This window comes from Mesocricetus auratus, unplaced genomic scaffold (genome assembly GCF_017639785.1).
Source record: "Mesocricetus auratus isolate SY011 unplaced genomic scaffold, BCM_Maur_2.0 Super-Scaffold_100691, whole genome shotgun sequence".
In the NCBI taxonomy this organism is placed as follows: Eukaryota; Metazoa; Chordata; class Mammalia; order Rodentia; family Cricetidae; genus Mesocricetus; species Mesocricetus auratus.
In genome coordinates this window covers 17,456,903-17,482,685 of record NW_024429267.1, presented here as the reverse complement: position 1 = coordinate 17,482,685, position 25,783 = coordinate 17,456,903, and the positions used below count along the sequence as shown (strand labels likewise).

The window sequence follows — 25,783 nt, the reverse complement described above, 5'->3', positions numbered from 1 at the left end:
ATTTGTGTAAGCCTGTGTGTATGTGAGTGAGGGTATCCATGGAGACCAGAAGAGTGTGCAGTATTCCCCGGAGCTGAAGCTATAGGGGTTGTGAGCCAGCTGATATGGGCAGGTGCTTGGAACTGAACTTGTGTCTTCTGTAAGAGCCATGCACACTCTTAACTGCTTAGGCATCTCTCCACCTCTCCCCTAACCCAAAACCAGCAGAAATTTTTAGGATAATCGCAGAATTCTGTATCTTGATTTTTGTTGGGTTTCATGACACAAAATGACCTAGTATATATACTATGGGCAAAAATCATCGAACTATACGGTTAAGATGATGAAGGATGGTGCTGGTACCACTCTGAATCTCATAGATCCTAATCTGTGGTCAGAAGAGCACAGATACATAACACGAAGACACGGATGTGACATCTGACTATGTGGAAGTCTAGAGCTAAGTGTGAGACACAGCAGAAGCCTTCGGAAGGCTGGGAATCAGACTTGGAAGTGGAGATGGCAGTAAATCACACATTCTTGCTTTGGTAGATATGGAGATTACGGATGTTTTTGTAAATGAAACCTTTGAGATGATGGGTGCTTCAGTCTAGTGGAGAAAAATGCTTGCAATACTAAAGGTCTCAGGCCAATAAAATTAAAATTCCTCCAGCATCCATTGGTTCTTTTTCTTTCTTTTAATGCAATTAGAACCTTCTAGGTATAGGAAACTCCATCAGGCCCACAGCCTAGGTGATATTCAACAGGACCTCACTGGGAGGCAATTGTTTGTAAGGAGGTGTAGATGTCAAATAAACTGTGTCTAATCTGAAAACTATGTTGTTTCCCCCAAGAGAATGTACACCAGCGACTTGGCTATCTGAATGTGTTGAGCTATGCACTATGACTTTTGCATTCTTCTCTATGTCTGTTATACTTCAGTCGTTTCTTTTCACATTTATTGTGTGTGTTTATCCACACATGCGTGAGTGCAGCACCTGTGGAGGTCAGAGGATAACTTGTTAGAGTCAATTCTCTCTTTCTACCATGTAGGTTCCAAGGACTGAACTGAAGTCATCAGGCCTGGTGGCCCGATAAGCCATCTCACTGGCTTCTTCAACAACCCCTTAAAACACACCAAATAGTTCATTTTGTTAGGTTTCCTCCAAAAGACAAATCCAAACTGTTGTATGGCAGTACATCCCAAGTCAGCAAAGATATAAAAGGTCAACCTAGACATCAGTTTTGAGGTGTGGAAGGGCCTTGGGGTGGAATGAGATCAATTTTCACTCACCAGAGCTTCTGAACGAGGTCTGGTTTCTGACCCTCGTGAGCATTTGCAAGCATTGGTGGCATAACTCTGCTAAATTAAGTATTTATTTTTCTGCATTCATACCAAAAAATTTACTAGGTCCAAACAATGTGAATGTCTATGATTGGGGACTCTTTAAGTATAATGCTAATGGCTGGGCACCATTGGAAATGAGGCTTAGATGCTTACAAAGGTCCAGTGTTTCATTGTAACCTACAATGGCAAAAGCCAGAGTAGATACAATGCCAGATAGGACATCACACACAGACACATAATAACATAGAAAACAATATATTTTATATATTATGTATAATAATATTTATATATGTCTAGAAAATGTCATTAATCTGTGGGGTAGACAAGAAAACTTTTTAGTATTGCAGAGGACCAGGGCAACAAGAGATATCATTTATTTTTGATTCTTGCATCATACGCATTAGTCAGGAATCAAATGGCAAAGATTGTTTTGAAATCACTTGCTTATGGAAAGGTTCATTCCAGATTTTGTGCTAGACTGCCTTCTCCGGAAAGTACTTCAGCAGAGACAGGGAACTGACCAGCTGACAAAGGAACAGAGATTCCTTATTTTAGCTGTTTGGGTTTGGGGTACCGAGGCTAAAGCCCCATTCTATGTTTGAGGTCAGCTTAGGCTACATGGTGAGAACCTATCTCAAGCAAACTTAGAACGCTCTTCATGGGGGCTAAGAGGCGTGGCCCCATGATGGAACATACACTTAGCATGTGGTGCTGAGCAGGGCTTTAGCCTCCTGCTTCGTTTTGGGATTACAGGTGTGCACAGCCAGGTCCAACAAAGCTTTGCTATTGGAATTTGTTGCTGGAGATTGAACCCTGGGCCTTTGATGAGCTAAGCGAGCTCTTGTCTGTTGAGACATACCTTCAGCCCTTCACAAAGACATGTAAGCAAGAATTTCCCAGGTATGACCTGACATTGAGATACTATAGAGGATAAAAATGAGTAGGACAGAAACTCAGCCCTTGTGGAAGAAGACACTGAGAAGGAGAAAGGGAAGGAGAGGTGGGTTCAATTCTCTTCCCGAGTCCATTTCTTTTCTGCTCTTCATAAATAGGATGAGGTCACAATCTAGGAAAAATATTTAAGAAAATAAAAATAAGCGATGTATTAAATACTTCTTTGGTAAAACGTCCAACTCCATACCTCCCCAGCTCTTCTGTCTTCTTTCTGTTCCTTCATTTGGGGCTTCCAAAAAGGCATAGATGAAATGATAAGTTGATATGTTTTAGTCATAGTAAGACTCCTCCTGACAGCCCCACTGAGATGCTGAATTTCCGAAGCTTGGGCAGGGGCATCAGAGAGCATTTGGCTCTACAACACAAGTTTCTTTTTTTCTTTTTTACTTTTTCTCTATTTTTGGAGGGGTGTAGGGAAGGCGGTGGGTTTTGAGGCAGAGTTTCTCTACATAGCCTTGGCTGTCCTGGAACACACTAGGTAGACTAAATCGGCCTTGAACTCACAGAGATCCAACTGCTTCTGCCTCCTGAGTGCTGGGATTAATGGTGTGTGCCACCATGCCTGGCACAAATGAGTTTCTTCTGTTCCTTACTTGGGGCAAACACATTAGCACGGCCGAGGTGAAAAGACCACTAGAATGAAAACAAAAGTCTTGTCTACTGCTTATCACGATCCTGACATTTCTCTGAGCTTATGCTTTGAAACCCACGTTCTAAGGGTATCCTTCTCGTCCTTTAACAATTCATGATTCATGGGGGCAGGGGCGGGGGGGGGCATATTTGAATCATCTTAAAGGACAGAGGTTTAGAAACATTTCATTGTTGAAGTGATCCAAGCCTGCACATGCCACCTCTTCATCAAAATCCCACTTGCCGTTCTTGCTGGGCAGTGAGTATTGTGGCTGAGCGTGAGAGCCATAGCTGAGCAGAAAGGGATCCTGCTGAGGTGAGTGGTACGTGAGGGAAGGCACATAACTGTTGAAATCCATAGGCACTTTCTCTTCATAAGGTTCACCTCCTGGATTGGACCACAGTGGATGACAGCCAGTTTGGGCTGCAGCTGCTTCCAGTGGAATCTGTTGGGGAAAGTGCTCCAAAGAGTTCTGGGAGGGAAAGAAGTCACAGGGCCAGCTGGACATAGGCAGAGGATAGCTGGGATAGCAGGTGTCATCGTTGGGATTTCTCCCCAAGGAAGCGTTTTTATTCCAGGCTTGGAGATCATCGTATTCTGTGTAGACTCCAGGAACAGGAGGCTGAAACTGGTCTTCACTGCTGTAGATCCTACTGCTGGAGAACTTGCATTTCTCATAGAGCATGGTGGGGTCCAAGGTGGAAGTTGGATCTTCGAGCTCAGTGGTTCCCCCCAAATCGTAACTCTTGGGGAAGGATAGGCAATCATTCAGGGAGTTCTGCTGGGAGGCGTTAGCTATTAAAGGTGTGCTGTAACTGCTGGGCAGTTGGACGCCTTCCTGGAATGACCAAGTTAAAGGTAAACTTCCCTGACTCGGTATGTCACCTGGAAGAACCTGGAAAGGGAAATGAACACTCGCGTTAATGAGTTAAGCAAACCCTTATGCAGGTTCCTCAGGGGGAAAAAGAAGTTAAGCAAATCCACACAGCTACCCCAAGTACCCCTGAGTTATTCTGCAAATATCTCTTGATAAGATTGCCTTCATTCCTTGTATAATTCAACCATAGGCTGAGCCTCTCCACAGCTGCTGGGAACCTGTGAGGAGAGATTGACTCCTATTCCAATTTACAGCTTTTTAACCTGTGGAGAGCCCAAAACAGTCTGTGAACACGCTGGATTTTTAATATGCTTCATGCTCAGATGTCAGATGTCTAACTGCCTTTTTGCAACATGTATAGGATGCTAACTAAAAAAACAAGACGAAATACACACACACACACACACACACACACACACACAACCCAAACAAAACAAACATTCGGGTTCAAAGATTTATACTAGTCCTGGTACAATTCTCAGGGCTACCCCTCACCCCCACCTCCACCTCTCCCTTTTCCTTCTGCCCCATCTGGACTGGTCCAATTCTTAGCGTGAGAGACCACAGCAGCAGTGTTGGATTTACTTGTTTTTCTCATTTAGAGACTGTTCTCTGACTCATGGAAAACAGAATAGAACATAAACTGGTTGGCATCAATTTCTACATCTAGATGGAGTAACTATATTATCCCTGAGTTATCCATAGGCGAAGAAGCTGAGAGGTAGCGCTTATATTATTCCTCATGTAAGCTCTCCCCTCATCAGATGATAGTCTGAGGAGAGGAAAGAAAGATGCTGCCCAAGTAAAGCAGCTGAGAATAACGAGGACCAGTCATGTGGATCTGGGAGCTCAGGTCCAGTGAATTAGACTAAATCATGATTGCTTCTAGATAAGCACACTTAGAGCTTTCCAAGCGCAAATTAACACTATCGGACAGACAAGCCTGTTACGTTGTGAGGCCCTTGGAGTGCTGCGCCTCTTGGCACAATCTCCACACTTGCCTCCTGCCACCGGAGTGACCATCATTTCCAGAAACTTTATGTCTGTTTTGTTTAAACAGAGTCTCATTATGTAGCCCCAGCTGGACTCGAACTCTGGATCCTGATTGCTGGTGTATGTCGGTGTCCCAAGGGCTGGGATCACACTAGAGATCACCCAGCTTAACAACGATCTGATTATTTAGATCAACAACAGTTCTCAACCTGTGGGTTGCCACTCCCCGGGGGTCACATATCAGATATCCTGCATCTTAGACATTTGCATTACGATTCATAACAGCAGCAAAAATTATAGTTATGAAGTAGCAACGAAAATAATTTTATGGTTCCACAACATGAGGAAGTGTATTCAAGGGTCATAGCATTAAGAAGGTTGAGAAGCACTGATTTAGATGCAACTGCTCAGACACATTCAGGATGATAGACCATCTGATTATTTAGACAAGCTAAGAAAACAATCTGTATGGAAACTTGAAAACAAAAACTCCAAAACCATAAGGTTAGTCACATTTTGAGAAAATTGTTTTGATTAATTCTGTTTATTGGAACTAAGATGTAGAGTTGCCAAATATAAGTTAAATACTGATTTCAAGTTCCTTTTAAGAACTTATAATAATGAGTCAATGAGCATACTGAATATTTGCAAGGCTGTTTTAAATAATGTAAAAAAAATTAAGAGTAAAATCTCAGATTCACTTTGCCCAGTGTATGCTTGCTTATAGATAGGCAAAATAGAAGAATGTTTGCTTTCATTGGTCTGAAAAGGACCAGGGCTGTCTACCACGCCCACTGCAGGGGTGAGGCCTTGATGCTTTGGGGCAGCTGACCTTCGTTTCTGGGCTCCCCTTCATCCGCAAGGAGCCAGAGGCCGATGCCATATGCACTTTCTTCATGGCTCTTCTCGCCTCTGCTTCCAGCTTGGTTTCTGGTTTGGGATGGTCATGTTCTCCTTTCGACTAAAGAGAGGCAAAGTGGTAAAATGAAACAAAACTTAGTAACTGGACGCACTTCCCCTTCCCAGGATGTAGCTTTTGTTCTCTGTCCTGTCCTCTCCTGTGACCTGGTGCGAGCAAGGCCACCGGCTGCAAGGGAACTCTTCCTAAGCCCACTGGCGCTCCTGCCTGCCTCCGGTCCCGTGAGGCCTCCTCCGTGCGTGGTGTCTGTCTCCCATCGTGGCGCCGTAGCATGTGCCCGTCATGCGCATCTTCTCCCACTTAATCTTTGGCACGCTGCTTACAGACGTACCATTATTACCACTCCCGTTGACAGAATAGGAAACTAACGAGGCCTAGAGAAAGGATGCCATCTGGATAGCCTCTCTTAGTTAGTGGGCCCCGGGATTGCCACAGCGGAGCTGGGAGCCCAGCATGAAACACTGAGCTGGCGTTAACTGGCTGGTAGCTGGAGTTCAGCCGCTGTGGGAACAGCTATGTCACAACTCGCCCAACGGTCAAGAGCAGGGCCATGTCTTTGGGAGCGCTGATTTGTCACTCCTTCACGGACGATCTGACACCAGAGTCCACTCGTCACCTGTTCAGGCCCCACTAGTGTTTCTCACAAACTTTGCAGAAAGGCGGGCTTTCAAGGAGGAATCAAGTTGCTCCTGTGTACAGAGCTAGGGCTGACTCAGCACTGGTACTGAGGCTGCGAGCTAAATGCTGTCTGCTCTAACCTGGGCATGCTCAGCTAGGCACCGCCCCTCCTCAGGAGTGGAGGCACCCTGCCTTTCTGGGTTTTCAGCGCTCCACCTCTGGTGAAGTAGGGCACTGGGCGTTTGCTCTCCCAGAGGGTGGCACAGTCCCATATACCCCTATACCCCAACCACTGATAAAATTCCTCCATAGGAAACACGATAGACACCTGCCACGTGAAAGAGAAGCTGAGTAAATGACTCAAGCCCAACCTGGAAAAATATGAAGCGCCCGTCGTGCCTCCAGAAGTTGGTGACTGGAAAGCCCCCGTGGCCTCTGCAGGGAATAAGCTTCAGGGGACCATTGCAGTTGGGACAGCATTTCCCTACAGAGGAAGCAAGGAAAGAGCTGACTAAAGCCATGGGCTGACTTAGGAGTTGGGAATCTGGGCTGTCCTGCTGGCGGCTTTCAGCTTTGGTTCCATGATAGTGGAGAGGAACACACCCCCACCCCACCGCCACCCCCGCACAGTCTCAGGCGCTTCCCGCCACTGGCTCTTACTCATGGCCAGCATTATGTCTACCAATGGCCAACTGGGTTCACACATGGCTACTGTTAGCAGCTGCCTGACGAGTGGGATTATTTTACAGGTCAAAGCACTCTGCGGAACAAATGTTCCCCCTATTTATTTACTAATATTAAGTATTATATATATATATTTTTTATTTTATGGTTAGTAACTCAGATTGAGGGGCAAGAGATAGAAAGAGAACACTTGCACAAAATTTTTCACTAAGTTATAAATGACACACACACACACACACACACAGAGAGAGAGAGAGAGAGAGAGAGAGAGAGAGAGAGAGAGAGAGAGAGAGAGAGAGAGAGAGAGAACATCGAACATCTCTGCGGGCAATTATCATTTAGTCTTGTTGTGCCACTCCTGAAGACTGTGTTCACTGGGATCTCCCCAGGACTCAGGTGCCAAGCAGCTAGACTGTGAACTAACTTTCTCCTAAACTTTCCATGAGTCAATCTCTCTCCAATGCAACGGGGGCATTCATGAGGGGACTTTGGAGGGCTTGTAGGCGGAGATGGTGTGGGGGCTGGAGGGGAAAGGTCTTCCTCTAAGAGAGTTCTTGTCAGATGCCTTGACTGCCACCTAATGCAGCGGGAGGGTCGGCTGGACCCCTGGGACACGTCCACCCTGGCTGGAACATCCTTGCAGACTCCAGGCCCCCTTGCTGCCGCCCCCAAGCCTCACTCACTCTGCTGCTTCTGCCGGGCTTTGTCACAGATGGCCGGCCTCAGGTAGATCTTGCGGCCCTCCTCGGTGGAGCAGTCCCTGCTGCACACCACCACGCCCAGACAGGACTTCTTGAGGATGCGCGAGTTGTGGTTGTTGGTGTTGCGCATTGCCCAGCTACTCAGGTGGCGCTGCGCGCTCCTGTCCTCCGAGCTGTAGATGTGTTTCACGTAGGAGTCGGGCCACTCCTGGAACCAGTCAGTCTTTTTCACGTTCTGACAGAAGCACAGAGGTTCTGTTAGCAGTTTCACCCAGAAAGCCCACCCGTCTGCCTCTGTGGAGTTGATAGACGTAAAAGGTGTCTGAGCCATCGGGGCAGAACAGGAGGCCTTCGGCAGAGCCTGACCCGAGTTTAATCCTGGTGCTGCAATCTGTGAGCACAAACAGGGTTTCTCAACCTTCCTAGTGCTGCCAACTTTAATGCAGTTCCTCACGTGTGGTGGCCCCAATGACAAATTTATTTTTGTTGCTGCTTCCTAACTTTTGCTACCGTCGTGGATCGTAATGCAAATGTGCGTGCTTTCCGATGGCCGTAGGTGAGCCCTGTGAACAGGTCATTTGATCCCTAGAGGGGTCGTGACCCACAGGTTGAGAACTACTAGAGCAGTAAACCGTCTGCTGTGCCTATCAAGCATTTGGTCTCTTGAAGCAAGACGAGAGAATTTAGCCCTTCTGGATTCTGATGTTTCTCCAGCCCTTGGTAATAACAGTAATGGTAATTTCTCAGCAAGAATTTTTGAGGATGAAGTAATCTCACCATGCTGTTTCATAATAACCATGGAAAGCACAGTGAGATAATTTCTTATACCACACTGGTTACCGTACCGGGAATCACTAAGTCACCAGACATAAGCAATGCAGAGCTCAGGTTCAAAGAGGTCTGGAAACCCACGATTCCCTCCACTGTCAGTTTCCCTGTTTTTCTCTACCCCTCAGACACACAGAAGACTCGGGAAGAGCCTGTGTGCTCCCCCAGAGCTGCCCTATTCCCTGCATGCGAACATCTGACTGGACTCTGCTGGGCAAGGCCAGAGCTGTGGGTCTTGAGTTTCAGCTCTGGAGGTAGGCTAATGCAATGTGTGGTGGCGGCTACTCAGGTGCTGTCAAAGCAGTCATGGCAGCAGATTGCACGTTAAATTTTGAACCAATATAAAATCACATTGAAAATGTCCTCAGAGCAAGGTGACACAAGACACTTTGTTTTCTGTTCTGTTCCTGCATGTGTAAGACAGGAATGATGAGACTCTCCTACTTCCGGAGTTCTGAGGAGTAAATGCTATGCATGTAAAACACTTGTCACAGCATCCAGCAAGCTGTAAATAAACATCGTTGCTTGAGTGTGGCTCATTTCCCCAGGCCCTACAATGGTGATTGATGCAGCAATGACAGATCCTGCCTAGCACTTAGAATAAGAATCACCCTAGGTTGACTCTGTGCCCATCACTGTGACTCAGAGACTTGGCATAAAAATAAGAACAGTTTTCATTTAGACAATTCTCAAAGGTCATGGTAGAAGACTCTGGAAAAACCAGAAAAAGAAATCAAGGTACCAATCCTTTGCTTTCCCGACAAGAATATGCAAAACAGAATATAAATTAGCAAAGCCAAGAAATGTCTGGGGAGAGATGGAGACAAACGCCAGTGCCAGGATGTGTGAGCATCCCCCCCCCATTACCCTTAGACTTCCGCCCCAGAGGGAGGGGTACATCAACACCTGTGCTGCTGGGAGGCACCCGAGGTCCAGCAGGCAGCTGCAGCACTCCCCTACTGGAAGACACAGCCAGGGAAGATGTGCCGGGCTGTCTGCAGTTTCTTGGTTGCTGTGGCCTTGATGTGGTTCAGTGTCCACATGAGAAGCCCCCTGTAACCTCAACACCTGTCATCTTCCATCACAGAAAAGCCTAGCAGAGTATTTTACTTCACTTTTGAAGGGTTTATTTTAGTTTTTGATTATGTGTTTGTGTGGAGAGAGGCGTGTGCATATAAGTGAACCCCAGTCTTCTGCAAGAGGAGCAAGCACTCTTAACCTCTGAGCTATCACTCCAGCACTGAGTAGTTTACTTTTGAAATAATTAAAATGCAGATTTAAACACTAAAATATATATTTACCTTTAGTCATTTTAACTACCAAGAATTGGTGGATTTGATATGTATTATTCTAATAGGACACAGGGGTATCAAGACGAAGACAGACAAGGGGGGGAACCGGGATTTCTGTGAAAGTGTCCCACCCACTCAATCCTGCCAAGGTCAGAACTACAAATCCCATAAGCCAGGAGAAGTGAAATGTATTCACGAGAGCCCCTTATGCTCTGACCAAAGCAAACACTTCTTGTGTGTGGAGGAAGTGAGGACTCTCAACATCTTTGAAGTTATTTCTTCCCAATTGGCACCCCATGACACCCTAGTTTTCTCATTCCCCTAATAAGGTAGTAGTGTACAGAGTGAGGAAACTACTGAAAGGAAATGTGAACGCGTGAAACTCCTCTCTTGGCTGTTGTTAACTTATTCTGTCGTTTGCCTGGACTTTTGGTGGAATCTTTGGCAACTTTTTATATTAAAATTGGGATGATGGTGGATCCAGATGTCCAAGACTGAAGGAGTATGGGGAGGGCATTTCTGAAAGCCCGTGTAATTTGCCATGAGGAACATAAAGTTTTAAAACAAAAAACAGTGGTTCTTAACCTTGCTAGCAATTCTCAGAAAAAATGCTCCCTTCTATTTAGAACCTTTGTTAATTTAATTTCTAACTTTTCATAAAACACTTTCTTCTTTTTAGACACTCTGTTTACTTTAATTTCTAACTTTTCATGAGTAACTCTTTGTTTTTGCTCTCGGTTAAGAAGTTTATAATTGAAAGGGAATATCCTTTAGTTTTCTCAACATGTTACATCTAACAAACTTATATTTTAGCATCCCTTGGTTAGCATCATTAGGAATTTAATTGATATTTCTAGGACTTCTTTGCATACTTTTGTTACGAGGAAATGTAATCCTATAATTTACTCAGTACCTTTTAGCTGTATGAGAATACAAGGACACTCTTTATATGACCTTCATTGTAATTTAATTTAGTCATTTGAAGTAGGCTAGCATAAAATTATATATTATTATTATATAAAATGAATAAAATCAAATTCTTAAATAACACATCAAAATATTCACATTGAGCTGGGTTGGCAGGGTGGCCCATGCCTTTAATCCCAGCAGCACTTGGGAGGCAGAGGAAGGTGGATCTATGTGAGTTCAAGGCCAGTATGGTCTACAGAGTGAGTTCCAGGACATCCAAGGCTACACAGAGAAACCCTGTCTCAAAAAAAAAAGAAAGAAAGAAAGAAAGAAAAACAAACAAACAAACAAAAAATTTGCATTAAGCAAGACGAGGTGATTTTTGCCTGTAATTCTAGTGGCTAGAAGGGTATGATTTGGGGCTCATCCTCTGTGGAGGTTAGAAGAAATTTTGTTGGCTAAAACCTTAATCCAGTCATGAGCTAACCCCTTCACATTAGACTCCGCCATTTTAAAGAATGTCTTCTCTATGGAGAAAGTGAAATGGACTCAAGACTTGGAGCTGGGTGGACAGTACAGTTCAGTGACAGTGTACTTAACTAGCGTTCCTGAAGCCCTGCATTTGCCTACAATACTACAAATCAAAACGGAATTAGCTAGGCAACATGATACTGGTAATCTCAGCTAGAGCAAAAGCAAGAGGGTCTCGATTTGTAGCCATCCTGAGCTACATAGTGAATTCAAGTCCAGCCTTGGCTACGTAGTGAGATCTGGCCTCAAAACAAACAAGAACAAAACCATCCATCACCAACCAAACAGCCAGATTGAATTGTGTGAGTAAATGTCTTAGTGTTGTTTTGGCCATGGGTTTGACCTGACAGCCGCTCAGGGCCCAGGAATAAAATGCTTGAAGAGTCTGTGACGTTAATAGAACAACCCTGCTTCAGCTTAGAAACGCCAGGGCTGTGAGAATAGTGGGCAGTTCATTCCCTGGGAAATTAATGCTATTTAGTAGAAAAGGACATTGAGTGTCTCTTCAATTTTCAGCCAAAAAAGTTACAATTTTGTTTCTCAACTGTCATAGTCTGTGGGACAAGTTTAAAACTCTCTAGGACCATATAATCCATATTTTGAGTAAAAGTAAGACAAGACCAACACCAGACATGGAACATGCAAAGTCTGCAATGATTAATTTTGCAGGTGCAAATGTAATTTAAGGGGAATAGAACAGGAGAATGTAACTGGTCTAGTACACTGGCCTACAATAAGACTTCTGTTGTGATAGTGTAGTTAAGTGTCTGTGCTTTGGGCTGATACCATAGTGGATGTATTAGGAGAAATGGAAAACTGGGCACATGTGCTCACAACAGTATCCCCACTACTCAGGAGGCAGAAGTCACCAGTTTGAGGCTAGCTTGGTCTACAATGTGACCTCCAGACCAACTAGGTATAGCTATACAGTTCCGTTAGCTGGAAGGCTAAGACAGGAGGACGTCTATGAGTTTAAGGCCAGCCTAAACTACATAGTGAATTCTAGCCCAATCCAGAGTGAGACCTGTCTTAAAAACTTAAATAAATAGTGTTAGAGGGATGGTTCAATGGTTAAGAACTCTTACTGCTCTTTCACAGGAACTGGGTTCAATTCCCAACATATGTATGGCAGCTCACTACTGACTGTAACTCCAGTTCTGGAAAATCCATTGGCCTTTTTTTTCTCCCGTGGGCACCAGATGTTCACATAGTACACGGACATACACACAGGCAAAACACTCAAACACACACACACAGAGAGAGAGAGAGAGAGAGAGAGAGAGAGAGAGAGAGAGAGAGAGAGGAGGGAAGGAGGAAGAAAGAAAAAAAGCTAAATAAATATGAACAAATAAATGAACCACCTAGCAGGCCCAGGCTGGTAAGTCTAGAATCCCTGGATGCCAGAATCAATAGGAACAGAAGAGACCACAGCGTTCTGCAGCAGCTTTTTCAGAGGGAGGAAAAGGAGTTTGAAGAGGAGCAGAGAATTCTCAGAGGCCCTACAAATAGAGAGAGGCACAGCTGGAACTCAAGTCCAGGGCTGGTATCTCCAGGTCCTCAGTTTCTCATTGGGTACCCTCTGCCTTCAGACTGCTCTGAAACACACAAACGTGTTGTTGAAAACTTCCCGTGATCTTTCATTTTTCACCTTAACTGGTTGTAGATATGACTCTAGAGTACAGATAAACCCAGATCCTGGATGGGGTTGCATCTGCTTAGACCATTCTAAAGGATGTTTGCACTTTTCATTATTGCCCTGACTTTTACAAGCTGGATAGCTTTTCTATAAGTCACCTTTCACCTGTTCTGCAAAGGGTCTATTTCCAGAGCAAGAGCATACATGTTTGTCATGGACCTTCCTGTGTGGTGACCCAAGGAGTCAGGAATGCTTTGGAGTTTGAAAATTCATGCTGGAACAAGAGCTTCTGGGCCCTGAGTTTCCCTCCAGGGAAGCTGTTCTTTCTCTTTTGTTTATGGAGCTGATGGACAATATGTATGGTCAGGAAAATCCCATTTTTTTAACTTTCTTTTCTTTTCTTTTTTTTTTTTTTTAACGAGACAGGGTTTCTCTGTATTGTTTTTGGAGGCTGTCGGTCCAGCCCAGCCTCGAACTCACAGAGATCCGCCTGCCTCTGCCTCCCGAGTGCTGGGATTAAAGGCGTGCGCCACCACCGCCCGGCTAACTTTATTTTCTTTTTAAGGCCAGTCTCAGACTGGTGGTGATTCCCCTATTCCTGCCTCCTGCGTGGCGGGTTACAGGCATGCAGCAACACACCTAGAAAAATGCATGTCGGTACACAGGGTTTCCCTGCCTGCCAGTTTCCAGTCCTTCCGTATCTGCTGACCTCAGCTCTAGATATTATCTTCAGCTCACATTTTGGGGTTTCAAGCATGAAATGAAAAATCGGGGGAAATATGGGTCATTGGGCCAAAAGCAACTAAAATTGACTCTAAAGCTCCCCTAAAACAGTGACAGCAATTGCAGCACGAATCAAGAACTCCCACTGGAAGTCTGGAAAAATGGATGTTTGCCTGGCTTTAGTGATGGCTTATTTGCCCCCTTGAGTGAAATGAATAGGTATATTTTCTGTCTTCCAGCTTTCTCAACATCCACCAAAGGAGACCCCAAGGGGGAAATTAAGAGAAAGAAGCAAAAGGAAGTGTCCATTAGAGTGAGAACCCAGAAGGGTCATGAGCTGACACTGGAATCCCCAACGGCTCTGCCCTGCTTGGTCCCCAGGATGGGACAGACGTTTGGTACTAGGGCACTCCGGGTTTAGTGCTCATAGTCACCCTTTCAACCAATGTCTAAAGTATCTGTAAACACCAGGGGGAGAGAACAAGATAGCCAAGAACGATACATTCGGAAACCTGGTTTTAATTAATGCTTTCCATAGATTTAGAGTTCAAAGGTTAGTTGCTAGCTGGGCCTGTGACCCCCAGCATTTAGGAGGCAGAAACAAGAGGGCTGAGAGTTCGAGGCAAATGTGAGCTCCTTTGGGGACTTAAGGCTAATTTAGGCTGCTGAGTAAGACCTAGTCTCCCTCTCTTCCTCCCTCTTTCCCTGTTTCTGTCTCTGTCTCTGTCTCTCTGTCTTTCTGTCTCTGTCTCTCTCTCCCCCCTCCCTCCTGGGTAGGAGTAGAAGCCACCCAGTGAGCCCAGGGGCGGGCAGTGTTCGCATCCGTCCCTCTAGAGGAGCTGTGTTGCGCGAGGGCACCACTGTTCAGATAGGCCAGCCTCGGGTTAGCTGTTAAAAGTACTATGGCAAAGAAGGTGCTACGGGGTCTTTCTTATGTGTTAGGAGCAGTCAGTCCACTGGCAAGTACTGCAAACTGTGCGCTAAACAGAGCGAGCCAGCCCTGAAAGGGAGGAGACAGCGCTTTCTTTGTCTCTGTCTGTTCCTGGGGCGTCTGGGAAATAAAGGGCGCCCAGATCCCAGGCCTTACATCTCCCCTTGAAACACCTCAGTTGGCTCTGTGGTTGAAACTCTGAAGCAGGCCAATTGTCGCATGCTGGGGGCAGTCCCGTAAGCACATACCTGCGGCAGTTTCATGTCGTTAATATCCCAGCTCAGTATCTCTTTGTCTTCAGGATCAAAGTCGTCGGGGTCCATGATAAGGTCGGGTCACCACGGGCTTGCCTCTACTCAACGTCTCAGAGCCGTGTTAGAGCACTCTCACTCTCAAACCCGGGTCTGCACACAAGCAGCCTCGGGGCTTGCTTTCCAAAGCTAAGAAAATAAACGGTAGCAACACTGGTGACTTCAGAGATTGAAAACTTTGAAGCCAGATACGGTGGTTCATACCCCAGGGGCTGAGGCAAGAAGACAGCCACGAGTTCAGGGCCAGCCTGAATTACAACGTGAGACTGTGTCAAAAGAGGGTGGCGGCGGCTTAACAGGTGAAGGTGTTCGCTACCAATCCCGAAGATCTTATCTCAGTCCCCGGAACCCACATGGCAGGAGGAGAAAACCAACTCCCACAAGCTGTCCTCTGATCTCTGCACAAGTGCTCACACACTAATAGATATTAATAAAATAAAAAGCAAAGGAAAGCAATATAAAAAAACATTAATCACCTGTCCACCACAAATAGCAATTCCATTGACTTTTTTTTTTTGCAAGTACCAGCTGCTAATGCAAAACAAACTTCAGAAGCCACTAGGCTTGCTACAGTAGGCTTGTCTGGGGTTCCACAACACTGGTCACAACTTTTACCTTCAGGTTTGGAGTTCCTTCCTCCCCTTATTGCTAGACATCTGGGTTGTGAGAGAATTTGGAGCCATTATTGCCTGGAGCCAATGACTTAGACTTATTTCTACATAAATTATGTAAGTTTACCTAAAGATACAAAATGAACGTAGGATATATCCCATAACAATTTAGATTAATGAATAGGTCCATAGATAAATCCCACATCCTGTTCCTCACCTTTCCAAGATCAGCTACAGCCCTGTGGTAACAGGCTCCAAGAAACATGAAGTCCCTTTCCCCGAGTGCACGCGAATGCTGGCATTCAAGACTAAATAATGGAGAGGGTTCTGTCCTCCCCGGTTTTGTTTCTGAGTTTGTGGTGCGGAGGATTGACACCTCGGCCTTGCGCTGCTGAGCCCGGCTCAAAGCCTTACAACTCTAAGTAAATTTCTATGTTTAGGAAATAAATATTGAGCTGCTGCATAAAAATGGTTGACACCTTAGTTGAGACAGCTTCAGTGACAAAACCAGAAGATGTAAACATTTAGTCACAGTGGCATCCGTAACTCTGCTATCCCAAACTTGGTCATCACTAATTAGAACAGATATGATCCAAAGCACACTTTCCACAAAACAGAACAGAAAACAAAACAAACAACCTTTGGAAAACAATATCTATATTATCAAAACCTAAAATTGCCGTTCTTCACTGAGACTAGATACTTGCTTTTAAATTAAGAGAAGAGGAATAAAATTTTTACTCTAAAAGATTACAGTGATTTTTAACACCCTTCCCTAATCAGGCAGTGGTGGCTCATGCCTTTAATCCCATCACTCAGGAGGGAGGCAGAGGCAGGCAGATCTCTGTGAGTTCAAGGCCAGCCTGGTCTACAAGAGTGAGTTCCAGGACAGCCTCCAAAGCTACACAGAGAAACCCTGTCTCGAAAAAAACAAAAAAACAATCAATCAATCAAACAAACAAACAAAAAAACCCAAAAAATCAAAAAACCTACCCTTCCCCATACACACTTTTACAGAGTCAGCATTAATTTAGTATTTCCCTAAAAAATTAAGAACAAAACACAGAAAGAACTGCCTTATCCCTTCAATTAGTAAACTCAATCTTTCCCCAGGATTAAAATTTTTAAAATCTATTTTTTTTTAAGATTTCCTTTTTTTTTTTAAGTGTCATGATCAAAGCATGTTCAACTTTCACCATTTTTACAGACCTGGGGCTGGAATAAATGAAGCTGTGTCTTAGAGACACCCTCAGCGCTCCCGAGTCCTTCCTCCAGGCGTCTTGTCCAGGTGTCACACCAGTGTCAGCTCTCGTTCAGGTCCTGCAGGCTCTGGTCATTTCTGAGTCGACTTGGTTCCCTAATCCAGGTCAGGGTACACTATGCTAATGACTCTGGCAACCGTCCAATCAAAATCAAGATTCTTTCAGGCAGGGACAGGTGGGAGCAGCCCATCTCTTCTCAGGGTGCCAGCCATGTGACGACTATTCTATGGTGTGCTCCTGAACTTTCCCCTCCTTTATTTTAAGAGGATGTCTAACTAAAGGAGATGGCGTGGGGGCGGGGGGGGGGGGGCCCTGGGAAGATGTACAGATTTCTTATTGTTTTTCCTGGTGGTGTTATAGTCCAAGAGCGGCTGATTCAGGTACTGCAGTTTCCCATCTTTTGTCCTGCCTGTGAGAGAGAGGTAGACACAGAGACCCTCGGTGGTAGAGACGACTGGTGATGGCAGAAATGATTGAAATACTTTTCAGTCAGCTAACATTCCCGAAACCAGAAACATTATCACCCTAACTCTTTATAGTGTACTGTCTTCCAATTAATTCAATTCTTCCTCAAGATGTCCTCAGAGCGTTCTTTCCTCTGGACACCAGGTCTGCTCAGCTCCTCAACTGTGCCTCTGGGTCATCTTCAGGGCTCTGGAGACAAAAGGAGACTTGAAGACATTGAGAACTTCTGTGTAACTCAGGGTGCTGGTGCAGGGATGTAACAGAGAGTGTCTCTGTGAGTTCAAGGCCGGCCTGGGCCAGACAGCAAGGATCTTTTCCCAGTGCCATGTCTAAGCCTGCTCCATCTTTCAGGTCTTCTAACATGCCCTTTTGATGCCTTCCAACATGGTTCTGAAACACATACATGATTTCTCATTTCAATAGCATTCCAGAACTCCTAACTATATCACTTAGCACTAACATTTTTTATTATTTCCAAATAAAATCAACACCTTTTTTTTTTTGTCATTGTTGCTAATTCATTTTTGCAAACTTCCAGGGATTCACATTACTATTTTCTGGTTATGTCCTCCCAAACTCTTGTTTTTTTTTTTTCTCTATATACCAGATGTTGATGCTGTTTACTTGATTCTAATCCTGCTTGAGGGATGGCCTCTCCTTGTCGGCAGGGATCTGTCCTGGCGTCCCAGTTAGGATCTGCTCTGAGCTGAGGTTGTTTCTTCCTTTTTATCAAAGGAAGACCGGCTGGGTTCCAGCTGCAGTGCCAGAGCCATCCCTGACCCACATGCTAGTCCTACCTGGTGACATCAGAGTGAATTCCACATCCTAAGGATGATATCTCAATTTCCAAATCCTGACCTCTGCTTACTGGCTCTGTTCATTCTTTTGTGTTTGTTTTCTGGTTTGCTTGTTTGTTTGTTTTGAGACAGACAGTGCCTCTTATAGAACAGAGTAGTCTCTAACTTACTGTGTACCAGAAGCTTGCTTTAAACTCCTGGACACTGCTGGGTGTGGTGGCATGTGCCTTTAATCCCAGCACTCAGGAAGGAGGCAGAAGCAGGTGGATCTCTGTGAGTTTGAGACCAGCCTGGTCTAAAGAGCAAGTTCTAGGACAGTCTCCAAAGCTACAGAGAAACCCTGTCTCGAAAAATAAAAATAAAAAATAAACAAACAAAAAACTCCTGACCTCCCTTGCCTTCTCCATCTCCCAACTGCTAGGATTACAGGGGGTAGCACACACACTGTGTTAACGTGACTGACAGCAACAATAACCATAGCGATTTCCCTGACTGAGCTGTCACAATGAATCAGATGCTAAACAGCATCTATCTCTACCAGTCCCCTACGACGCCTCCTTCAAAGGCATGGCCACCATGTTCACTAGGTACTACTCATGCATTTCTCGCTCACAAAGAAGAAAATCAAGCCGCAGAGCAACAAAACTGCACTGTCAAATATCCCGGGGCAGAACTTCAGGGGACTCTGATATGCCAGACATCCCGTGCTCGTCAGGGTCTTCGATCTTCGTTTCAGCCTCTGTGCAGGCAGAAATCTCTGTATACCTTTCCCATGTCTGTCTCCTCTCTGGACAAAGGACTCACCTTAAGCCATGTGGAGTAGTTGACTTTAACCAGTGATAATTCCTTCCTCTCCCTGTCCCTGCCAGTCTATTGGGATTTTTCTGCTTATTTCATGGGTGTAATAGTAATGGTTAGGCATTTGGGAGGGATAACTTTTGTTTGCGTGGGACTGTCTCATGCACGGAATCCTGGACATTACATCCCAGCAGCATCCCCCTCTTGGGGGCAGTCATAACCCAGTGTCAGCCATGTTTGCAATTGTCGATTGAGGAAACGGGGAGAACCATATTATGCTGCCTCTCTTTGGTTCAGGACCTCTTTGCCACTCTTGGTATCAATGGCTCTGCCTAACTACGGCCTCTGGTTTCTACCTAGTGCATGGACTTCTACACTTACAACTGTCCTTCCAGAACCTGTTTCAGTCAATGCTCCTGAGTCTAATTCCCAACTTCTACCATCCCTGGTCTCTTTATTGAGAAGGCTTACCAACTCATTCTGTGTTAGGTATCATTTCCAACACTTAGCCCTTACAACTGCCTCAGTAAATAGATAATCAAGCTATATTAGATGGAATTGTAAAGTAAGGCCCAAGGAGGTTAATTTTTATGAGATCATTAGTAATCTTTTTTTTTTATTATCCCAAAGCACTGGTCAATGGAGAAGGATGATGCTAAAAAACATTTTCTTGGATATGGAACAAAACTGCCTGTCATTCTGGTTCCTTCTGGGACCAGCATTCCGCTGCCTCCTTACCTTACCATCTTTCAGAAACCTGCCTTCCCCCTGAGGCTATCTGTTAGAACTTTTCATCCCTTCTGGCATGGGACCCAGCCTGACCCAGCTTTTCCCTGGAATTTTCCAAATTAGAGATGGAGAAGGTGAGTCTTTCATCTCAGATGCCGAATGGAAGGTTGACCTCAGACCTTCTAATGAGCATCTCTGTCACACAGCAGAATCTAAGGGGACAGAAGAGAGGGATGGCTACGAGGGGAACAGGGAGCCTGGACTCCAGCCTGAGGCCAGCCAAGTCCTCAAGCATGCCACAGGTGACACAATAAATGTTTTGCATACTTTCAGTCCTTAGAACTAGGTTTTTCAACATACACCTGAAAGAGATCTATCCACGAACACACCCCCAGCTGCTAGTCCAGGAGCCTGGAGCTCACCCATGCTTCTAAGCAAACCACTCTCCTTTGCCATTACAAGTCTAAAGGCGAGACTAGAAGGGGTTGTCTGATGTCCTTTAGTATTGAGAAAGGCTTTGAGAAGTCTCACTCAACTCGATGTGAAGGGCTACACTGTCAGCCCCATAGATGCTCGTTCAGCTGCTGCTGGTCCAGAAAGAATCAAGGGATGGCCCAAAGATCCATCTTCCGTGATGTGCAAAACTACTCTCCAGTAAAACTGTAAAATAAAAGTGAAAAAAATACCACCCCCCCAAAACAAAGCACCTCAGGCATGGTGGCACATACCTGAAACCCCAGGACTCTGGGAGATGGAAGCAGGAGGATCAGAAGCTCAAGGTTAGCCTTGGCTTTGTGTCAAGTTTGAGGCTAGCCTGGACTATGTGAAATTCTGCCTCAAGACAAACAAGCAAACCAAAAAAAGTAAAGGTTCATTCCTGCATTCTAGAATACATATTTCAAAAATAATTAGTTATATTTGACAATTTGTATCATTCACCAATAGACTGAATGTTTATGTAGTCAGCTCTGAAATGTCTTTAAATTATATTCTAATACAACAAAGTAGCCACGTTGTCTTGTATATTCTGTCTGAAAAGTTATCCAAGTACTTGGGGGGATTTATCCTGTCCAGGAATTCATAGAGGCAAGAATTGATGCCAATCATCCCTTAAAAGTTAACCTTCAAATATTGTTCTATAGTTTTCTTTGGCCAGAAATATTTGCGCTAGGTAGTATTTCCGGGTAAGGATTTTCTTCAGTACCACTTTGGAAACCAACTGTCTTTAGTTTATACAATGTAACTAGCAAAAATCCATGCAACACAAGAGAATACAGCCTTTGCTTTTAAATTTCATGTGCAGGGCTCTCCATCATCCCTTAACCCATTCTAGCAAAATGGAAGAGAAATCCCTACAGGGATTTACTTCTTTTAAAAGAAAAGACTAGGACCTATGAGAATGCTCAGTGAGAAAAGTGCTTGCTGCCAGCCCTGACAAGCCAAGTTCAAACCCCAGAGCATGGTGGATGGAGAGAACTGACTCCCCCAAGTTATCCTCTGACCTCCACTTATGAGTGACACACATGCACTTGTGAACACACACACACACTACAATATATACATATTTTTAAAGAGAGAAACTGATATTTTTCAGGTTAAAAATGGTGGAATCTACTGAAGATAAAACAAACAAACAAAAAACCAAAAAACGATTCTTCAGCCCTTTACCATTTGCAGTGTTGAGAGCTTGCTTAATTTGTGTTATTTATTTATGGGTAGTTGAATACAATTGACCAGCTAAAATTTTTGTTTGCCTTTGAGACTGTGTCCTAGTTGTCCTGGAACTCCCTATGCTGCCTGGAAATCACAGAGATACATCTACCTGCCTCGGCTTCCTAAGTGCTGAGATTAAAGGTGTATACCATCTGCCCAGGCGGAAATTTATCAGGTCCATGAAGTTCCTAAATTAAAAAACAAAACAAAACATAAAAGAGTTGTGTCTGCGAACTGATGTTCAGGCAAGGGAGCTACTACCCTAAGTATTGTTTGTAAAAGATCGTCTATCCCAGCCATCCCTTTGGAACCAGGGGCAGAGCAGAGGTGACTGTCCTGAACTCTGAGCAGATAGCTGCTTTCATCTGAGATGATCTCATTGGTACTCGCTGAACCAATCTTGACATAACTTTAGGAATATAAACTTAGGACAAGGAGGGGATGGGAGGTTGGAAGGGAGAGGGAACTGGGATTGGTATGTAAAATAAGATCGTTTTTAATTTAAATCTAAAAAGTTTTAAAAAATAAATAAACTTAGACAAATAGGACTGGAAGAGTAGGCCTAGACTAGGAATGAGACCTGGGGCAATCCTGGGTGATATTGCAAGCTCTGTCACAAAGAAACGAAACAAAGCAAAACAGGCAGGCAGATTTTTCTGATATGGGAACTGCTGATAGAGTGCCACAACACGAGAGCTTTGATGTTCTCAGGAATTGTTTTTAGAGTAAAAACTGGTGACGAATCCAAAGCATTTGCAAACCGTGGCTGTGAAGGACAGTGCAGTTCAGGGCCACCAAGCACATTCATGAGGGGAGGGGGCCACTGCTGCCACCCCTCTCCGGGGCTCTTCACCCAGCCCCTACCCCACAGCTGGCATTCGCCATTCTCCTCTAGGAACTGATGTCTCCAGGTGCGACACAGAAGTCTTTTGTGACTGACTCATTTCCCTTAGTGTAATATGGTCAAGGCTCACCCATGTAGCCGGCCAGAATGCCCCTCCGTGAGGCGAACAAAGCATCAACTTGCATGCATGCAGCACACCGGGTTTATCTGTCATCCGTCCATGTACATGTTAATTGTTGCCTTGTGGTTAAATACCAAGCCCTGGTCATAAGAAGGAGGACTGTTTTAGAGGACCGTCACAACTCTGAGCATGCAGTGCTCATCTCCAGCTGCTCCCAGCAGGATTCCAAGGAGAAGAGAAGGAAAAGGAAAAGAGGCGTTTTTCACTGGGCATGGTAGTTTATATCTGTAACCTCAGTCCTCTGGAAGCTATGGGACAGGAAGATGATAGATGTTTGAGCCCAGCCTGACCTGCAATGTTCCGAAGCCAACTGCTATGCAAGACTACGTCTCAGAAAAAAAAAAAAATCAGCAGGCAGATGGCTTTGCTGCAAAAGCCCGGCGCCTGAGTTGGATCCTTAGAACCCACACATGGTGGAGGGGAAAAAAAACTGAGTCTGTAAAAGTTCCATGACCTTCACACACGCACACCATGCTGCATGAGAGTACAGGTGTGCCCGTGTGTGTGTGTGTGTGTGTGTGTGTGTGTGTGTGTGTGTGTGTGTATGTACAAAAGTAAACAATAAATAAATGTTTTAAAATCCATACAAAATCTTTGTGTGTTCAAAGCTCCAGGCCAGCAGTGCTACCTAAAAAGACTATGGGATGGGGTGGGGGTTTATTATTTTCAGTATGTGAGTAAGATCTTGCCTACAAGCAAGACCTTGGGGCATCTGAGACTGACTCCCCTACCCACTTCCTTAGTTCAACAGCCCTTACACTTCCTCCATGCACACTCTAGCAAAGCCCACGGGAGAGACAGTATGGTGGATAACTGGCTATTGAATTGTTTCTTTGTGCTTTGCTTTGTTTTTAAGAGAGTTTCTTCCTATGGAGCCCTGACTACCCTGAAGCGAGTTGTGTAGCTCTGACTGGTTTCAGGGCTGCTGCAATCCTCCTGTCTCTGCCTCCCCTCTCGGGTTAGGACAGCCCGTAAGTGCCGCTGTGCAATCAGTATTGACAAGGAAGCTAGAGCAGAAGAAAACAGTGGGCACTGCTATGAATCAGAGCACTCACTGACCAGCACGCCCAGAATACTGGCTGAAGAAAATAGAGACAGAAGTAGCTGAGGTCCCGAGATGGGTCCAACGGCCAGCAAATCAGCTTCGAGTCCTCATGCCTCCTACTGTAAATTTGCTTCTGGTGGGCAGCGGGTGGACAGCAGCTGTTCCTTGTAGATGGGATTGCTGAAGTTTTCTTCTTTTTACATTTATGTTTTAAAAAAGGTGTGTGACCTTTGTAACTGCGTGATATGTTCCTTGTGTGTCAGAGGGTCTCAACCTGAGGGTTGTAGCCAAAAACCAATAGAAAACACAGATGCTTAAACACTTAGATTCAGTACAGTAGCAAAATTACAGTTACCGAATAGAAACAAAAATAAGTTTATGATTAGGGGCTCTCTACAACTGTATTAAAGGGTCGAAGCATTAGGAAGGTTGAGAACCTCTGTTGAAGTAACCACCTACTTTTTTGTTGTTGTTTGGGACAGGGTTTCTCTGTAGTTTTGGAGCCTGTTCTGACACTCGCTCTGTAGAACGGACTAGTCTCAAACTTACACAGATCCACCTGCCTCTGTCTCCCAAGTGTTGGGATTAAAGGTGTGTGCCACCACAGCTTGGCTCCACCTACTTTTTTGTTTGTTTGTTTTTTGAGACAAGGTTTCTCTGTATTGTTTTGGAGCCTGTCCTGGAACTTGCTCTGTAGACCAGACTGGCCTCGAACTCGCAGAGATCTGCCTACCTCTGTCTGCATCTCGAGTGCTGGGAAAAAAGGCGTGCGCCATCAATGCATGGCCCTCCACCTATAACCGGCCCTTCACCTACTTTTTATAGGTACTTTCTCTCTGTGTTTTTTGAAACTTTTTTTCTATAGGACCAGTTTATTATCTAAATTTCATATGACTTTCCAATAGCTTTGGTATATGGTTATATATGATAACATTTACCATATCAGAAGATGGAAGTTAACTTTTTTTTTTGAGACAGGGTCTCACTTAGTAGCATTGGTTGGCTTACAATTCCCTATGTAAACCAGGTTACCCTCAAACTCACAGAGATCTCCTGCCTCTGCTTCCCAAATGTAGACTACTTCGCTCACTTGAAGTAAACTTTCAAAAAATATTTTGTAATTTAAATTAATAGTAGTACTCATTGCATTTGGAAAAAATTCCCATGGGGGGGGGGACTATAGCTTCAAAACAAAAATAAACAAAAGGAGTAGTATTTTTGAACATTTTCACAAATGCCTTTAGAAACTGACCCGTTAGAAAGCAATGTGAAGCTGGGCATTGGTGGCACATGCCTTTAATCCCAGCACTCGGGAGGCAGAGGCAGGTGGATCTCTGTGAGTTCGAGGCCAGCCTGGTCTACAAAGTGAGTTCCAGGACAGCCTCAAAAAAAAAAAAAAGCCACAGAGAAACCCTGTCTGGAAAAACCAAAAACCAAAAAAAAAAAAAAAAAAAAAAAAAAGCAATGTGATGTCTCACATGGGCTTTTGCTTTCAGCATGCTGCAAATATCTTTAAGTCTCCAGAGGCTCCAAGACTTGCAGTGAAGAAAGGCAAGCAACTTCTTGATGCATTGTAAAAATAGCTCCAATCTTAAAAATCTCCTACAAGGACTAAAGAGCCACACCCCTCCCCCCAAAAAAGAAAGAAACAAAAACTTGGGCAGCATGGTGCCTTTATGCTCTAGAAACTTGGTACCACTCCCTGGCAAGTCTCACTGAACTCTCATAAAGACTTTTGGAGGTCAGCATGTTTGCTAAGAAGGATCCAAGCCCCGGAGGGCCAGCCTGAAAGATCACATGCTCAGATCCCTGTCTATACCTGCCAGACCTTGATTCCAGATAACTTCAGAGCCTCTGAAGAAGCTTTTCATCACACACCTAACTCCAGATAAACAGCTGTCTGGAACACTCCAAAGAGTTTTTGTCCAATGATTAGGATAGCTAAAATTCTACTTCTAGAATGGGGTAGAGAAATGGAGATCCAAAGAAATCCCACAAAAGGAATCACGATATATACACATGATTTGTAGATATGACATATGGAGCACAGCCCTAGGAGGTAGGAAACTCTACTTTCTTACTTGTGACTGACAAAGCTTTTTATTTCTATAACTTGGAGATCCAGGATGGCCTCATCAGCAGCAAGGGATGCTATTTGAACTACCTGAGGCATGGAGTGAACCTAGTGATTGCCCAAGATGTTGGCTAGAGGGAGGGTTTTTGTTTGCCAAAAATCCCAGTCATCCAGAAAGCCAGGAACATGACTGACCTCAGAGGGCTCTTTTTGCCTCTGTTCTGCTTTTGTGTTGGGGGCGGGGGATCAGGGCCTGTAGTCTGTTAGGCCAAGGCTCTCTCCAGTTCCACCCTCAGCCAGGGCTCTCCCTTTGAAAGTGTTGAGCTCACAGTGTAGCAATCTTTCTTGCACATATGCCTGGAGCCTCGTTTTTGTTGCAAGCTCTCATAGCCTGTCTTC

The 25,783-nt window shown here is 44.7% G+C and overlaps 1 protein-coding gene across 1 annotated transcript; it reads right to left on the bottom strand.

Annotated features, from left to right (window-relative positions):
* Positions 1–1,566: 1,566 nt before the first annotated feature.
* Positions 1,567–14,877, bottom strand: Gcm1 (glial cells missing transcription factor 1). The gene is made up of 5 exons (XM_040739942.1): positions 14,803–14,877; positions 7,687–7,939; positions 6,691–6,803; positions 5,615–5,743; positions 1,567–3,807 (listed from the first exon to the last, which is right to left on the bottom strand). The coding sequence occupies exons 1-5, from the start codon at positions 14,875–14,877 to the stop codon at positions 3,067–3,069; spliced, it is 1,311 nt and encodes a 436-aa protein (XP_040595876.1). The 3' UTR covers positions 1,567–3,066.
* Between the last annotated feature and the right edge of the window lie 10,906 nt (positions 14,878–25,783).

Excerpts from the sequence above, each read along its gene's own strand:
- Gcm1 (XM_040739942.1), bottom strand. The coding sequence starts at position 14,877 with ATGGACCCCGACGACTTTGATCCTGAAGACAAAGAGATACTGAGCTGG. Across the intron at positions 7,940-14,802 it reads ACGACATGAAACTGCCGCAG|AACGTGAAAAAGACTGACTG; the intron begins GTATGTGCTTAC and ends TGCTTCTGTCAG. Across the intron at positions 5,744-6,690 it reads GGCGCTTCATATTTTTCCAG|TCGAAAGGAGAACATGACCA; the intron begins GTTGGGCTTGAG and ends GCCTCTCTTTAG.